This window comes from Tachyglossus aculeatus, chromosome 7, assembly GCF_015852505.1.
Source record: "Tachyglossus aculeatus isolate mTacAcu1 chromosome 7, mTacAcu1.pri, whole genome shotgun sequence".
Taxonomy (NCBI): domain Eukaryota; kingdom Metazoa; phylum Chordata; class Mammalia; order Monotremata; family Tachyglossidae; genus Tachyglossus; species Tachyglossus aculeatus.
In genome coordinates this window covers 17,151,238-17,169,115 of record NC_052072.1, presented here as the reverse complement: position 1 = coordinate 17,169,115, position 17,878 = coordinate 17,151,238, and the positions used below count along the sequence as shown (strand labels likewise).

Sequence of the window (17,878 nt, the reverse complement as noted above, 5' to 3'; positions counted from 1 at the left end):
AGATATTGAAGGATTTCTTTGGAGTCCATAGAATACTTGGAGCAGAAAATTCTAGACCAGGAGTCTATAATTCTGACGCTGCTAGTGGCTCTATTGCTGTTCAGTTCTCAATTCATTTCAGAGAAGCAGCATGGCCTACCGGATAGTGCACGGGTCTGGGGGTCATGGGTTCTAATCCTGGCTCTGCCACTTGTCTGCTGTGTGACCTTGGGCAAGTCACTTAACTTCTCTGTGCCACAGTTCCCTCATCTGTGAAATGGGAATTAAGACTGCCAGCCCTCTGTGGAACAGGGACTGTGTCCAACCCAATTATCTTGCATCTACCCCAGCGCTTAGAACAGTGCCTGGCACATAGTAAGCACTTAAAAAATACTATCATTATTATTATTATTTCTGCCCTTTTGGGACCCAGAACCCCAGATCCAAAGAACCAGATATGGGGCCAGGTGTAATAATAATACTAAATAATAATTATGGTCTTTGTTAAGCGCAAACTATGTGCCGAGCACTGTTCTAAGCACTGGGGTTGATACAGTGCAGTCAGGTTGTCCCACATGGGGTTCACAGTCTTAGTCCCCATTTTACGGATGAGGTAACAGAAGCCCAGAGATGTTAAGTGACTTGCCCAAGGTCACACAGCAGACAAGTGGCAGAGCTGGGATTAGAGCACGTCCCTTGACTCCCAAGCCAGTGCTCTTCATACTAAGCCACGATGCTAAAGAAAGGTAACATGAATCCAAAGGGCTTCAGAGTGAACTACCTCAAAAAAATTCAGAGACCTTTAATATCCTCTGATGGTTTTTTCTTTCAAATGTTAATCAAAAACTCATTTTGACTTTGTAATCGGCAAACTCCTCGGGAGATCTGCACTCTTTCTAATTCGTGGCTCTCCCGGGTTCAATAGGAGCCTGGAAGTAAATTATGGACTTGGGGCAGCTGACTCTTTTGGGCTCATAGGAGTCCAGAAGGAAGTTATTGGCTGAATAACTCCTCAGCAGGAGAACAGCTTGGGTTCCTTAGAGGTCGGATAAGACTGGCTTGGGCTCTCACCTGGTTGCAATTGATGGTGTAGTTATGGAGGTAGGCAAATCTCCTGCCCACGAAAATGAGCAGGAAATAGCTCACGGTGGCCAGGGAGAAGGCATTGACGATCACACCTCTCAGGAGGGTCATATCCGGAACTGCGGGATTCAGGAAGCTACAAGGGCAGAGAAGAGTTATTCCCTGGTGGGGAGAAGGGGTGGCAGAAGGGCAGAGAAAAAGCGGGGGATTAGCTTAAAACAGGTCTCCCCCATGTCCTTCTGGTCCACTGTCCCAGGGCAGAGTTGAGGAACAGAGTAGCTTAGGGGAAAGAACATGGGCTTGGGACTCAGAGGTCAGGGGTTCTAATCCCGGCTCCGCCACTTGTCAGCTGTGTGACTTTGGGTAAGTCACTTCACTTCTCTGGGCCTCAGTTACCTCAAGTGGATAATGGTGATTAAGACTGTGAGCCCCACTTGGGACAACCTGTTTACCTTGTATCTACCCCCAGAGCTTAGAGAAGCAGCACGGTGTAATGGATAGCACATGGGCCTAAGAGTCAGAAGGATGTGGATTCTAATCCTGGCTCCACCGCTTGTCTGCTGTGTGACCTTGGGCAAGTTACTTTACTTCTCTGTGCCTCAGTTACCTCATCTGTTGAGGCTGTGAGCCCCACGTGGGACAGGGACTGTGTCCAACCTGATTTGCTTGTATCCACCCCAGCGCTTAGTACAGTGCCTTGCACACAGTAAGCACTTAAATACCATAATTAATATTATTATTATTACTAATAGAGTTCAGTAAAGTATTTATCACTACACTGACCACAAAACAAAATCAATCAATCATATTTATTGAGCACTTACTGTCTGCAGAGCACTGTACTAAGAGCTTGGGAAGTCCAAGTTGGCAACATATAGAGACGGTCCCTACCCAACAGTGGGCTCACAGTCTAGAAGGGGGAGACAGAGAACAAAACAAAACATATTAACAAAATAAAATAAATAGAATAGATATGTGCAAGTAAAATAAATAAATAGAGTAATAAATCCGTACAAGCATATATACATATATACAGGTGCTGTGGGGAAGGGAAGGAGGTAAGGCGGGGGGGATGGAGAGGGGAAGGAGGGGGAGAGGAAGGAGGCTGCTGAGTGTGGGAAGGCCTCCTGGAGGAGGTGAGCTCTCAGGAGGGCCTTGAAGGGAGGAAGAGAGCTGGCTTGGCGGGCTCTGGGGCTTGTGAGTTCCACGGCTAGTGATGATTCTTACAGTTAATAACCGGCAGTCAAGGCAAGGGCTTGGAAAATGACGGGTTCATTCAAAGAAAGCAGCCTGGCCTAGACTGTATGCTCCCTATAGACCGTAAGCTTGTTGTGGCCAGGGAGTGAGTCTGTTATATTGTTATAGTGTACTCTCCCAAGCGCTTAGTACAGCGCTCTACACACATTAAGCGCTCAATAAATACCACTGATTGACTGGGACCTTGGCCCTTGTTACTAGACAGTTAGTTCCTTGAGGGCAGGTAGGTCTAGCGCAAAAAGCATGGGAATGGGAATCAGGAGGCCCATTCATATTTATTGAGTGCTTACTGCATGCAAAACACTGTACCAAGCGCTTGGGAGAGTACAATATAACAGAGTATGAGAAGCAGTGTGGCTTAGTGGATAGACCACAGACCTGTGAATCAGAAAGACCTGGTTTCTCCTCGCTTGTCTGCTGCATGACTTTGGGCACATCACTTAGTTTCCCTGTGTCTCAGTTCCCTCATCTGTAAAATGGGGGTTAGGACCATGAGCCCTATGCGGAACATGGACTGTGTCCAAACTGATTAACTTGTATCTACCCCGGCACTTAGTACAGTACCTGGCACATAATAAGTGCCTAACAAATACCATTAAAAAAAGGAGCTGGGGAGAGAAACAACATCCTTTGCTCTCTGGTCCGGGTTCCAGCCACAGCTGCTGTTGTTGTTAATAGCATTTGATAAACGCTTACTATGTGCCAACACTATACTAAGCACTGGGGTGGCTGCAAGCTAATCGGCTTAGTGTGTGACTTTGGACAAGTCACTTCCCTTCCTTGAGCCTCAATTTCTCCATCTGTGAGGCTGCCACCTGAAAAGGATCTTCTAGTCGTTTCACACAGCCTTATAGGTCACGGCCGAAAAGCCTTCCACCTTCAGCTACTGGCAACAGTGGCCTCGTGAATAGAGGATGAGCCTAGGAGTCAGAAGGACCTGGGTTCTAATCCAGCCTCTGCCACGTGTCTTCAGTTACCTCATCTGTAAAATGGAGATTGAGACGGTAAGCCCCCTGAGGGAAAGGAACTGTGTCCAACCTGATTATCTTGTATCTATCTACCCCAGTATTTAGTAAGCACTTAACAAATACCATGAAAAAAGGGAATCTGGCCAACAGCATCTCAAGTACTGGGCATCCCAGCCCCTTCTAGACAGCCAAAGAATGATCCCAGACCTGAGGGGAATGATCCCAGAGCTGAAATCCCCTGTCCTAACACAGCCTCATCACTGGCACACAGGCAACTCCTCCTGGACAACGAGGAGGCATTGTAGCTTGGGGAATTTAGAATTTTATTTTTTGTTAATGGTATTTGTTAAGCGCTTACTATGTGCTAGGCACTCTACCAAGCACTGGGATAGATCCAAGGTAATCAGGTTGGACGCAGTCCCTATCCTCATGGGGTTCACAAGATTAATCCACATTTTACAGATAAGGTAAATGAGGCACAGAGAAGTGAAGTGACTTGTCCAGGGTCACACAGCCAAAAAGTGGTGGAGCCCGGATTTTATTTTTATTAAGTTCTATCGAGTAGTTTCTGATTCATAGCAACTCTATGGATACATTTTCTCCAAAACATCCTGTCTTCTGCCATAATCCATACCCTTTCTAACGGTTCTTCTGTTATCGTTGTTATGGTCCCTATCCATCTAGTTGCTGGTCTGCCTCTTCCATGTTTTCCCTGGACTTTTCCTAGCATTAATGTCTTCTCCAGAGAATTAGTCCTCCTGATTATGTGTCAAAATATGCCAATCTAAGTCATTTGGCTTTCCAGAGACTACTTTAGCTTAATTTGCTCCAGAACCCATTTGTTCGTTTTTTGGTCAGTCCCTGGTATTCACAAAAGCCTTCTCCAACACCACATTTCAAAATAATTGATATTCTTTCTAACCTGTTGTTTCTGCTGTCCAGCTTTTGGTTCCTTACGTTGTCACTGGAAGACACTATAGAATTGATAGTTTGTAATTTTGTGGCAATTGTTACATCAGCACGCTTCATGACTTTTTCCAGGCTCTTCACAGCTAATCTTCCTAACGTTAATCTTCTGCGTATTTCTTGACTACTAGTTCCTTTGCAATGGTAGTGGGGAAATCTGGTTCTAGCTCCTGGCTCACTGGACAATGATGCGCTGAGCCACTTAGACTCTCGGAGGCATGCGATTTTCCTTCTTTTAAAGGTGGAGCGTCGTCTCTGTCCCGCTGGCTGCTCTGAATGTGCTACCGCATGATTGTAGTTTTAGGGTTAGCAGTCAGTGGTATTTATTGAGCTCTTAAAAGCATTGTCACCTTGCCCCCTCCTACCTCACCTTGCTACTCTCTAACTACAACTCAGCCCATACACTTCCCTCCTCTAACGCACCTATGTACATCATCTTGTCTTGGGTTGTCAAGTCATCTCCGACCCATAGCAACTCCTTGGACACATCTCTCTCAGAACGCCCCACTTCCATCTGCAATCATTCTGGTAATGTAAACAGAGAGTTTTCTACATATCCGTAATTTGTTTATTGATATTAATGTCTGTCACCCCTTTAGATTGCAAGCTCACTGTGGGCAGGGAATGTCTGCATACTGTTGTGTTGTACTCTCCCAAGCACTTAATACAGAGCTGTGCACACAGTAATGCTCAGTAAATGCGACTGATCGATTGATCTTACTGTGAGCAGAGCACTGCACTAAATGTTTGGGAAAGAAGCAAAAGAGTTGGTAGACCTGATCCCTGCCCACAAGGAGCTTACAGTCTTCAGGGGGAGATAAACATTAAAATAAATTACAAGTAGGGGAAACAATAGAGAATAAGTATAATAATGATGGCATTCATTAAGCACTTACTATGTGCAAAGCACTGTTCTAAGTGCTGGGGAGGTTACAAGGGGATCAGGTTGGACAGGGGGCCCCCACAGGGGGCTCACAGTCTTAATCCCCATTTTACAGATGAGGTAACTGAGGCACAGAGAAGTGAAGTGACTTGCCCAAAGTCACACAGCTGACAGTTGGTGGAGCCAAGATTTGAACCCATGACCTCTGACTCCAAAGCCCGGGCTCTTTCCATCGAGCCAAGTGTTGTGAGTCTGGGGTCACTATCAAAGGGCTTAAGGGGTACACGACCAAATGTAGAGGTGATGGGGAGGGCAGGTTCAGGGAAATGAAGGCTTAGACAGGGAAGGCCTCAATTCACCCCTTTCCTCTAACAGAGAAGCAGTGTGGCTCAGTGGAAAGAGCACGGGCTTTGGACTCAGAGGTCATGGGTTTGAATCCTGACTTCGCCACACGTCTGCTGTGTGTGACCGTGGGCAAGTCACTTAACTTCTCTGAGCCTCAGTTACCTCATCTGTAAAATGGGGATTAAGACTGTGAGCCCCATGTGGGACAACTTGATCACCTTGTATTCCCCCTCAGCGCTTAGAACAGTGCTCTGCACATAGTAAGCGCTTAACAAATGCCATTATTATTATTATTATTAACACCAACCTACTCACTGTATTTTCATCTGGTCTATCTTGCCGCCGATCTCTCACCCAAGTCCTGCCTCCGGCGTGGAGCTCCCTCCCTCCCCATTCAGATCTGACAGACAATCACTCTCCCCACATTCAAAGCCTAATTAAAATCACGTCTCCTCCAAGAGGCCTTCCCTGACCACGTCATTTTTTCTCCTGCTCTCTCTGCCTTCTGTGTCACTCCTGCAATTGGATTTGTACCCTTTAAGCACTCTTCAGCCCACCCTCAGTCCCACAGCGCTTATGTACATATGCAGAATTTATTTTAATGTTTGTCTTCACCTCTAGACTGTAAGCGCCTTGTGGGCAGGGAACCTGTCCACCAACTCTGATATACTCTACTCTCCCAAGTGCTTAAAACAATGCTCTGCAAACAGTGAGTGCTCTATAAAACCACTGATTGGTTGAATGATTTTAGGGGAGTTTTGAAAGTGGGGAGAGTGGTGGTCTGTAGTAAATGAAGGAGAAGGGAGTTCCCGGCCAGAGGGAGGAAGTGGGCAAGGGTTTTGTGGGGAAGCGCTTAGTAGAGTGTTCTGCACCCAGTAAGCACTTAATAGATTGTAAGGGTGGCATTGAGCTTTTCTGGGAAGCAGAAATGGGCCTCTTGATCAATCGCTATGATTCCCAGATGTGGGGCTTTGCAGTCCAGTTGTGGTTTGAATCGACGCGGCTATTTTTAGCAGCATTGGATGCTTCTCAAGCCCGGAGCTGCAGCAAGTCAAATTACAAAGGACAAACATTCGACTGAAGACCTGACTTCCCTTCATTACTGCCAGAGTGAGAGGCGAACTTGTCAGAGTGTTTTGGAAATGAACATTCTGTTCTCCTGGAAAACTGGCAATTACTGAATAGTTATAGTCTAGGTTATTTTTAAAAAATCATCAGCCAGCAGTATTTATCAAGCACCCCTGGAGTTGTGTTGGAAGTATGCTAGGTAAATGCTCAGTTTATGGTCCTTCTCAGCTCTAGTCTTCTATTCCATCTGTTCTAATTCACCCTAACCTAAGCCACTGGATCTTTGATAATAATAATAATTGTGGTATTGATAAGCACTTACTATGTGCCAAGCACTATACTAGGCGCTGGGGTAGAGACAGGATAATCAAGTTGGACAGAGTCACTGTCCCAGCCTAAGCAGGAGGGAGAACAGGTATCAGATCCCCATTTTACAGATGAGAAAACTGAGGCACAGAGACATGAAGCGACTTGCCCAAAATCACCCAGCCAGCAAGTGGCTGGGAGGGGATTAGAACACAGGCCCTCTAACTCCTAAACCCATGCTCTTTTCACTAGGCCTAGCTGCTTCTCAACCCCTTGTCCTTTCAAGCCAAGTCACTCCTCTTCTTCTCGCCTCCAAATCCCTTCTCCAAACATAATACCCTTTCCTGGAAGGACCTAAGCTCTCTTGCTGGAAACCGGGGATGGGTTGAGTCAGTGCTAGAGGCCATGACCAGTCAGTATTTTGAAGCCAGGCCAAGTAGGTTGCGGTGAGAGGAGAATTGGCCTCTGCTCCAGTCAAACTGGCAAAGGAGGGGGTCAGCCTGTCAATGAGGCCAGCGAGGCAAAAAGTCCTCACTCTGGGCTTCAAGGCTGTCCATCACCTCGCCCCCTCCTACTTCACTTCCCTTCTCTCCTTCTCCAGCCCAGCCCGCACCCTCCGCTCCTCTGCCGCTAATCTCCTCTCTGTGCCTCGTTCTCGCCTGTCCAGCCGTCGACCCCCGGCCCACATCATTCCCCTGGCCTGGAATGCCCTCCCTCCCAACATCCACTAAGCTAGCTCTCTTCTTCCCTTCAAAGCCCTACTGAGAGCTCACCTCCTCCAGGAGGCCTTCCCAGACTGAGCCCCCTCCTTCTTATCCCCCTCCTCCCCATTCCCCCGCCTTACCTCCTTCCCCTCCCCACAGCACCTGTACATAGGTATATGCGTTTGTATGTATATATTACTCTATTTTATTTGTACATATTTATTCTATTTATTTCATTTTGTTAATATGTTTTGTTTTGTTCTCTGTCTCCCCCTTCTAGACTGTGGGCCCACTGTTGGGTAGGGACCGTCTCTATATGTTGCCAACTTGTACTTCCCAAGCGCTTAGTACAATGCTCTGCACACAGTAAGTACTCAATAAATACGATTAAATGAATGAATGAGGAAGGAGCCCTGGAAACTGGCTTCCCTGATAACTTTTTTTCTTTTTCATGACATGTATTAAGCGCCTACTATGTGCCAGGCACTGTACTAAGCACTGGGGTAGATACAAGTTAATCAGGTTGGGCAGAGTCCATGTCCCACGTGAGGCTCACAGTCTGAATCCCCATTTTACAGATGAGATAACTGAGACACAGAGAAGTGAAGTGACTTGCCCTAGGTCACCCAACAGACAGAAGGCGGAGCTGAGATTAGAACCCAGGTCCTTTTGATTCCCGGGCCCTATCCACTAGGCCACAGTGCTTCAAACTCAGTGAGGAGCTAGAGGAGTTTGCTTCCTGAACTCTACCTGCACAGTGGAATAATAATAATAATAATGGTATTTGTTAAACGCTTACTATGTGCTAAGCACTGTTCTAAGCGCTGGGGTACTTACAAAGGAATCAGGTTGTCCCATGTGGGGCTCACAGTCTTAATCCCCATTTTACAGATGAGGTAACCGAAGCACAGAGAAGTTAAGTGGCTTGCCCAAGGTCACACAGCAGACTAGTGGTGGAGCCGGGATTAGAACCCACATCCTCTGACTCCTAAACCCATGCTCTTTCCATTAAGCCATGCTGGTTCTCAAGGCAGAGCGCAGGAAGAAAGCAAAGCAGGAAAAGCAGAGTAGTCAGTGTCCAAAGTGATCCATCTTTCCCCTGTTCTCAATAGATCATCATTCAATCAGTCAATGGTATTTACTGATTTATCCTTTAGACTGTAAACTCGCTGAGGCAGGGAACGTGTCTACCAACTCTGTTTTGGTGGGTTTTTTTAATGATATTTGTTAAGTCCTTACTATATGTCAGGCCCTATACTAAGCGCTGAGGTGGACACAAGCCAATCTGATAGGACACGATCCCTGTCCACATGGGGTTCCCAGCCTTAATCCCCATTTTACAGATGAGGGAACTGAAGCACAGAGAAGTCCAGTAACTTGCCCAAGGTCACACAGCAGACAAGGATTAGAAACCAGGTCCTTCTGATTCACAGGCCCATGTTCTATCCACTAGAACACTCTGTTGGAATTGTATTTTCCCAAGTGCTTGGTACAGTGCTCTGCACACGGCAAGCACTCAATAAATACGACCGATTAATTGATTTGAGTGGTTTCTCTATGGAGAGCATTGTACTAAGAGTTTGGGAGAGTACAACAGAGTTCCTTGCCTACAAGGAGCTTACAGTTCAGAGGGTCTTACCCAGTATATTGTTTGCCTAGAGCATGAAGCTGAGCTGGGGTCCAATTGGATGAGACCCTCTTCCATCCTCCCTACCCCGGCCCCACTCATCTTTTTCCTCTCTGATCAACCTAAGCTCCTCTTGTGGGGTTGCTCTGGAGAACTAAAGCTAAAAATGGATGAGAGGGGAGAGAGTGCTGCTGGGGATGTGAATGACCCACCTATTGGGAATCATTTCGATGATGGTTTTGCTGGTTTCGGCACTCAGATGGATCTGGCTTGCAATGACAGTGAAGCCGACGATCTATAAAAGGAGAACAGTGGTGTTATCTCTCAGCAAGTGTCTCTGAGAGGAACAGGGTCGGCCTGGCCTGGCAGCCTTCGGCAGGATGTGAAAACTATTAAAGCTGGAGGATAAAATAATCTCTGTAGGGCAGACTGACAGGGCACCTACTGCCTCTATCCAGCCTGGCTTCAGCTTCCTCCAAAAACCAGGACCAAAAGGAAAAACATGCCCTGGTTTGTCTGGCAGTGGAATAATGGGCACACCAGGACTTTTTTTCCTCATTAATCAATCAATCGTATTTATTGAGCGCTTACTGTGTGCAGAGCACTGTACTAAGCGCTTGGGAAGTACAAGTTGGCAACATATAGAGACAGTCCCTACCCAACAGTGGGCTCATTAACCCTGAGGGAACTGTAGAGCCTATCCTAAGGAGAAGCTACGTGAATTTCATAAGTCTTAGGAATCAGGGACTGTGGACACTAATAGAAAAAAACCTAAATTAACCCCAGGTCTGATTAGTAATAATAATAAAAATAATGATTACGGTATTGGTTAAATGCTTACTATGTGCCAGGTACTGTAGTAAGGGCTGGGGTGGATACAAGTAAATCGGGTTGAATATTTCCATCACTACAGTGATCCCTGCATTTATGCATTCCTCTGTATGCCAAATACTTTCTTATGGTATTTCTTAAGTGCTTACTGTATGCTAGACACCGTACAAAGCACTGGGGTAGACATAAACTAATCAGGTTGGACAAAATCCAGGTCCCATGTGAGGCTCACAGTCTTAATCATCATTTTACAGATGAGGTAACCGAGGCACAGAGAAACAAAGTGACTTGCCCAAGGTCATACAGCAGACAAGTGGCGGAGCCAGGATTAGAACCCAGGTCTTTCTGACTCTCAAGCCCATGCTCTACTCAGTGGGCCGTGCTGCTCACCAGTGATGGTACTTGTGTCTCTATTAAATTCTTTGTCCCTTTGGCTTTCAATTAATTTCTTCTGCTAGGTGGGTGTTTCTGCACCTGTCCGGAGAGCTCCTCCCATCCTCCATCAAATTGACAGCTCTTTGAGAGAAAGGTCTGTCTTTTCCTTCCTCTGTCCCTCCTGAGGACTCAGTACTGTCTGTGTTTTTTTTATTTTGTTTTATTTTTTAATGGTATTTGATAAGTGCTTACCACGTGTCATGCATTGTTCTAAGCACTGGGGTAGATTCGGGTTTGTCCGGTTGGACCCAATCCCTGTCCCACATGGGGGTCACAATCTAAGTTGGAGGGAGGAGGATTTCCCGTTGTTGGGTAGGGACTGTCTCTATATGTTGCCAACTTGTACTTCCCAAGCGCTTAGTACAGTGCTCTGCACACAGTAAGCACTCAATAAATAATAATAATCAATCAATCAATCAATCAATTGTATTTATTGAGCGCTTACTGTGTGCAGAGCACTGTACTAAGTGCTTGGGAAGTACAAGTTGGCAACATATAGAGACAGTCCCTACCCAACAGTGGGCTCACAGTCTAGAAGGGGGAGACAGAGAACAAAATAATAATATAATTATAATATATAATAATTAAATATTATATAATATATTATATATATTAATTATAATGATTAAATAATTATAATAATATAATAAGAATGGTGATGGCATTTGTTAAGCACTTACTATGTGCAAAGCACTGTTCTAAACACCGGGGGTGGTTGCAAGGTAATCAGGTTGTCCCACGGGGTGTTCACAGTCTTCATCCCCATTTTACAGATGAGGGAACTGAGGCCCAGAGAAGTGAAGTGACTTGCCCAAAGTCACACAGCTGACAATTGGAGGAGCCGGGATTTGAACCCATGACCTCTGACTCCAAAGCCCGGGTTCTTTCCACTGAGCCATGCTGCTTCTCCCCATTTTACAGATGAGGTAACTGAAAAGAGAAGTGACTTGCCCAAAGTTACACAGCCAGCAATTGGCAGAGCCAGGATTAGAACCCAGGCCTGGGTCCCTTCCATTAGACCAAGCTGCTTCTTAGTATGTATCTCTGTGTATATCTGGGTGCATATCTGGAACTGTCCTGTCATCAGACTGCCAGTTCCTCAGTGGTACAGACTGTGCCTTTCCTTTGTCCTTCCCCATTGTGCCTAATACAAGAAGCAGCGTGGCTCAGTGGAAAGAGCCCGGGCTTTGGAGTCAGAGGTCATGGGTTCAAATCCCGGCTGGGCCAATTGTCAGTTGTGTGACTTTGGGCAAGTCACTTAACTTCTCCGTGCCTCAGTTACCTCATCTGTAAAATGAGGATTAAGACTGTGAGCCCCCCGTGGGACAACCTGATCACCTTGTAACCTCCCCAGCACTTAGAACAGTGCTTTGCACATATAAGCGCTTAATAAATGCCATCATTAATACTGAGGTCGGAACATAGTAAGTACTCATATGTAGACTATTGACTGACTGGTATTTGGAGTTGGCCCTGAGAGCTCCATTCATAACTGAACCACTGAAAACTTCTGAAGTTCTTGGACAGCCAGCAAGGAGGCAAGTTTGTTTGGATGCCTCACTTAATTGCTACCTCTTATGCGCCTCTTTCAGTTTTCATTCCAGCCATAGGCTACCAACCAGCAAAAGAATCCGGTGACTGTCGGCCCTAGCCTTCTTAGACTGCCCGTCCAAGTCCATAAAACAAGGTACAAGTGAACTTCAACATTTGAGACGTAGAGATTTGATATTCCCCGTCTCTCCTCGGTAACTCCTGCCGCCATCTTCCACTCCCACAGTTTGTTGAGAAGCCTCATGGCCTAGTGGATAGAGCGCAGGCCTGGGATTCAGAAGGACCTGGGTTCTATTCATGGATGCGCCATTTGTCTGCTGTGTCACCCTGGGCAAGTCATTTCACTTCTCTGTGCTTCAGTTACCTCATCTGTAAAATGGGGATTAAGACTGTGAGCCCCACATGGGACAGGGAGTGTGTCCACCTTGATATGCCTGTGTCCAGCTCAGCGCTTAGTAAAGTGCCTGGCACATTGTAAGCACTTAACAAATACCACAATTACCGTTATTATTCTCTTGGCCTCAGTTACCTCATCTCTGAAATGGGGATTAAGCCCCACTACAGACAAGGACTGCATCCAACCTGTTAACCTTGTATCTATCTTAGTACCTAAACAGTGCTTGGCACACAGTAAGTGCTTAACAAATACCATTATTATTATGATTATTATGATTAACAATCTGAGGGGAGAAGGGTGGGGCAGCTGGTTGGCTGTTTTCTATGTGAGGCTGCAGCCACACTGAGGCCAGATGACTTTTCCCAAGGAGGAGCAGGGCTGGGGGAGGGGTGTTCTGGATCCTGACCTTCTTGGAGGGAGAGCGGGAATTTCTGATCCCGGACTTATCAGGGGACCCTCTCCGGCAGATGAGCCCAGAGGCCTTGAAGCTGGGCCCTTTCCCCAAGAGTTGCTGAGCTTGCCTTGCGGATGCATTTCAGCATTGGCCAAAGCACCACCCACTGTACCAGGGGACTTTCTGTAGCTGTATATATGTATATATGTTTGTACATATTTATTACTCTATTTATTTATTTTACTTGTACATATCAATTCTATTTATTTTATTTTGTTAATATGTTTGGTTTTGTTCTCTGTCTCCCCCTTCTAGACTGTGAGCCCACTGTTGGGTAGGGACTGTCTCTATATGTTGCCAACTTGTACTTCCCAAGTGCTTAGTACAGTGCTCTGCACACAGTAAGCGCTCAATAAATATGATTGATTGATTGATTGATTGCTCTGGCTACCAAGTGACTCCCCCCCACCAGTCATCTCCTCCAGCCAACAGTTCCCTATTCCTTTTTTCCAGCTGCTGGGAGGAACGGGAAGGAATACGGCCAGCTGGCGTAGGCCGTTGGTCCCCATCGGGTGAAGCAGAATCAGGAGAAACACAGATGGGAAAATACCCACATGGAGCAGCTGACAACTGTGGTTAAATGCTGATGTGCCTTTCTAAACTAATGGAATTTTTTTCAATAGTATTTAAGTACTTATACTTGACCAACACTGTTCTAAGTCCTGGGGTAGATACAAGTTAATTAGGTTGGACACGGTCCCTGTCCAGTATGGGGCTCACCGTCTAAATAGGAGGGAGAACAGGAGAACTGAGGCACAGAAAAGTGAAATGACTTGCTCACGGTCACCCAGCAGGGAAGTGGCAAAGTGGAGAATAGAACTCAGGGCCTCCGACTCCTAGGCCAGACCAGTGCTCTTTTCGCTAGGCCACATATGCTTCTTAGTGACTTGCCTCAGCCATTTCCCTGGAGATAAATATTGGCTCTTGGTGAACAGCTACACTGCCCAAGGGAGCATTCAGCTGGAGGCTTTCCTACCAAGCAGCTTAATCTGCTGAAAGAGAGGAGTGAGAGCTGTTTATCTGCTATTCATTCATTCATTCATTCAATCGTATTTATCGAGCGCGTACTGTGCGCAGAGCACTGTACTAAGCGCTTGGGAAGTACAAGTTGGCAACATAGAGTGACGGTCCCTACCCAACAACAGTGCTATCTGTAAGCTTGTTATGGGCAAGAAACGTGTCTGCTTATTCTGTGGTATTTTACTCTCCCAGGAGCTTAATATAATGCTTTGCACATAGTAAACACTCAATAAATACCATTGATTGATTAACTGCCCAATGTTTGGTGCAGTGCTTGGCACTTAGTAAGTGCTCAACAAATGAAATAATAATAATAATAGGAGAAGCAATTTGGCCTACTGGAAAGAGCACGGGCCTTGGAGCCAGAGAACCCGGGTTCTAATCCTGGCTCCACCACTTCATTCATTCATTCAATCGTATTTATTGAGTGCTTACTGTGTGCAGAGCACTGTACTAAGCGCTTGGGAAGTACAAGTTGGCAAAATATAGAGACGGTCCCTACCCAACAGTGGGCTCACAGTCTAAAAGAGTGGCCTCACAGTCCACTTGCCAGCTGTGTGACCTAGGGCAGTCACTTCACTTCTCTGTGACTCAGTTTGCTCATCTGCAAAATGGAGATTCAATACCTGGGCTCCCTCCTATTTAGAGAGCCTCAGGTGGGATTTGATTATCTACCCTAATGCTTAATACAGTATTTGGCACAGAGTAAGTACTTAACAAATACCACTATTCGATCGATCAATTAATCAATGGTATTTACTGAGCACTTACTGAGTGCAGAGCACTATATTAGGCACTTGGGAGAATAAAATATAACAAAGTTGGTAGACATGTTCCCTGCCAACACACTAGGACTGGTAAGTCTGGATGATCAATTCAGGAGATCCAAATCACCTACCAGGATAAACTCCATGGGAAACTCGATGGGGTAGCCTTTGAAAGAGATTTTGATACATTTGTTGACTCTCAGGGTGACTAAACAGATCAGAAACAGCAGGATACTGGTAGAATTGGCCTTCGGGAGTCCTAAGCAGTAGTCGAGTATATTCTGAAAGAAAAGATTCACAAAGGGAGGGGGTGGAATATAAATAGGTCTTCCGAGCACAACTCACAGTTACCTTGGCAACCTCACTGCAATCTGTAGCATATAAAGTTCTGTAGCTGACTCTAACAGGAGGAGGAGGAAGAGAGAGACAAAGATGGGGAAAGAGATGGGCAGAGTGAGATAGAACTTCCAAAAATGCAGCAGAAAGAAAAATTCAGAAGAACAGTTCTTGGAAGATAGAAATAGGGCCAAAAATCTCAAATGTAGTGGAAGTCCCTAGCTGCTCTTCTGCAGCAATCTGTGTAACCCCAAAGGCCCTGAGGACGGGTGGGGAAGGGGGTTCCATTCTTCTAGCCTATTCCATTACCCCTTCTAATACTTGACATTCCTTTCAAAAAGCTGTCCAACCAAGAACGTTTCTCAATCGATCGATGGTATTTATTGACCATTTCTGGTGTGCGGAACACTGTACTAAGTGCTGGGAGAGTGCAGTCCAATAGAGTTAGTAGACATGATCAAACCCTCAGGGAGTTTACAGTCCAGAGGGGGAGACAGACGTGAAAATAAAGTACAGAGAAGCGACGTGATGGATTATTAGGAGAAGATCTGCCTCAGGACTGTGGGGCTGGGGTGTACGCTGCTTAGCCAGAAATCCTCAGAATAAAGGAATGAATGTAAGTCAGGCAAGGAATAGCAAGCTTCCTTTCCTTTCCTGGTGAGTCTGTGATTAATAATAATAATTACGGTACTTGGTACATGCTTACTATGTGCCAAGCACTGTTCTAAGCACTGGGCTAGATACGAGTTAATCAGGTTGGACACAGTCCCTGTCCCAAACGGAGCTCACACTCTTAATCCTCATTTTATAAATGAGGGAACTGAGGCCCAGCGAAGTTAAGTGATTTGTCCAAGGTCACACAGCAGACATGTGGTGGAGTCTGGATTTGATCCCAGGCACAGCCTGGGATCCTTGGGTTGGGGGGCTGAAGCATGGAGCCCCATGTTCTGTTTCTCTTTGGAGCCCCAGCTTCCCTTTATGGGGGTCTGGATGGAGGCAAGATTGCAAAGGATTAAAGCCTCTGGCAGGCAGATACAACTCAAGTTAACTATCCACCAGAACCCTGGAGTCAAGGGATGGGAGCCCTTTTAGGACGGAGCAGAGGGAATGAGGATTGGCACCCTTGGAATGGGTTTCTCTCTGGGACTCAGGGACTTCAAGGAAGGGCAGGAATCTTCCTAGCTAAGCAGTCCCTCTTGCCTAGGGGGTCCTAATAATAATAATAATGATAATGACAGCAACAAAAATGATGATGTTAACCCTCTTGTCCAGGGTGGGGGGATACTCACGTAGAAGAAGGCAAGGGGACCGGTATGGAAGTGGATCACGAATCCAAAGATGTAGCATAGCTGAGAGACCATCATGTGTAACGCGGTGGCGGCCAGGTAAGCGTTCATGACCGTCTCGGACAGGTACTTGGTGATGAAGCCCAGGCAAAAGAACCCAAGCAGCAGCTGCGGTGGGTGGAGGGGAAGAGGAAAAGAGGAGAAGAGGACATAACAGCCAAGCAGAGCTGTAAGAGACGCCCGGGACCATCTAGACTATTAGCTTGTTGTGAGCATTGAATGGGTCTGCTTTATGGAAAACAGCATGGCCTAGTGGGTAGGACCTCAGAATCAGAAGGTCATGGGTTCAAATCCCAGCTTTGCCAATTGTCAGCTGTGTGACCTTGGGCAAGTCACTTCACTTCTCTGTGCCTCAGTTACCTCATCTGTAAAACGGGGATTAAGACTGTGAGCCCCACGTAGGACAACCTGATCACCTTGTATCCCCCCCAGTGCTTAGAACAGTGCTTTGCACATAGTAAGCGCTTAACAAATGCCATTATTATTATTATTATTATTCTCTGTGCCTCAGTTACCTCACCTGTAAAATGAGGATTAAGACTATGAGCGCCACATGGGACAGGGACTGTGTCCAACCTGATTACCTTGTGTCGACCCCAGTGCTTGGCACCCAGTAAGCACTTCATCATCAATCGTATTTATTGAGCGCTTACTATGTGCAGAGCACTTAACAAATAGCATAATAATAATAATAATAACCAACAGCACTTATTGAGCACTCAACTGGACACATGGGAAACTTATAAAGGCAGACATCAAAGGCACAACCCCTGCCCTTGAGGAGCTGACAGTCTAAAGGAGTATACGATAGATATTTAGGAGAGCTGTGGCATTTTCCCATCTCCAAATCAAAGTCTTGTTTGGGGAGGCTAAGTCGGAGCCTACCTGGATGACCCCAGTCAGAAAGGTCAGGGTGGCCATCATGCTGAGGGCCTGATTGTAATTCTTCATGAACTCCGGATCGGAAAAGTTGCCTTTGGCGAAATTGCCCACCAGCAGGTTGCCAGAATTGAACGTGATGCCCTGCAGGACGGGGGCCATCAAAGCACTGACGAGGAAGAAGGAGCCTGGGTAGGAAGCAGAAGGAGGCCATCAGAGCTGAGGATGTCTCGTCAAGGTGGGAGGGAGCGCTCTGAATCGCGGTCTCCCGTGGAGGTGGAGGTTCGGATCCCACTTCTGACAACTGGGAGAAGCCGCATGGCTAAGTGGATACAGCACAGGCCTGCGAGTCAGAAGATCATGGGTTCTAATTCTGGATCCCCCACTTGTCTGCTCTGTGACCTTGGGTTAGTCACTTCACTTCTCCAGGCCTCATTTACCTCGACTGTAAAATGGGGATCGACACGGCAAGCCGCATGTGGGACAGGGACTGAATCCAACCCCTTTGCTTGTATCCACCCCAGCGCTTAGTACAGTGCCTGGCACATAGTAAGCACTTAACAAATATAATAATAATAATAATAATAATAATAATATTAATCGAAGAGGAAAGGTGTAGTGCTCGGAGAAATCCACGAACCACCGTTGCCCAGGGATCAGACTGCGGAAGATGGCC

The 17,878-nt window shown here is 46.3% G+C and overlaps 1 protein-coding gene across 1 annotated transcript in view; it reads right to left on the bottom strand.

The window, feature by feature from the left end:
• SLC26A8 (solute carrier family 26 member 8) overlaps window positions 1–17,878 on the bottom strand; it is a 75,376-nt gene that overhangs the window by 44,162 nt on the left and 13,336 nt on the right. Inside the window, exons 5-9 of the mRNA XM_038749395.1 lie at window positions 17,209–17,390; window positions 16,267–16,431; window positions 14,773–14,922; window positions 9,399–9,481; window positions 1,051–1,198 (exon numbers count right to left, since the gene is read on the bottom strand). Coding sequence (XP_038605323.1) covers window positions 1,051–1,198; window positions 9,399–9,481; window positions 14,773–14,922; window positions 16,267–16,431; window positions 17,209–17,390 — 728 coding nt within the window. The remainder of the gene's footprint in view (window positions 1–1,050; window positions 1,199–9,398; window positions 9,482–14,772; window positions 14,923–16,266; window positions 16,432–17,208; window positions 17,391–17,878) is intronic.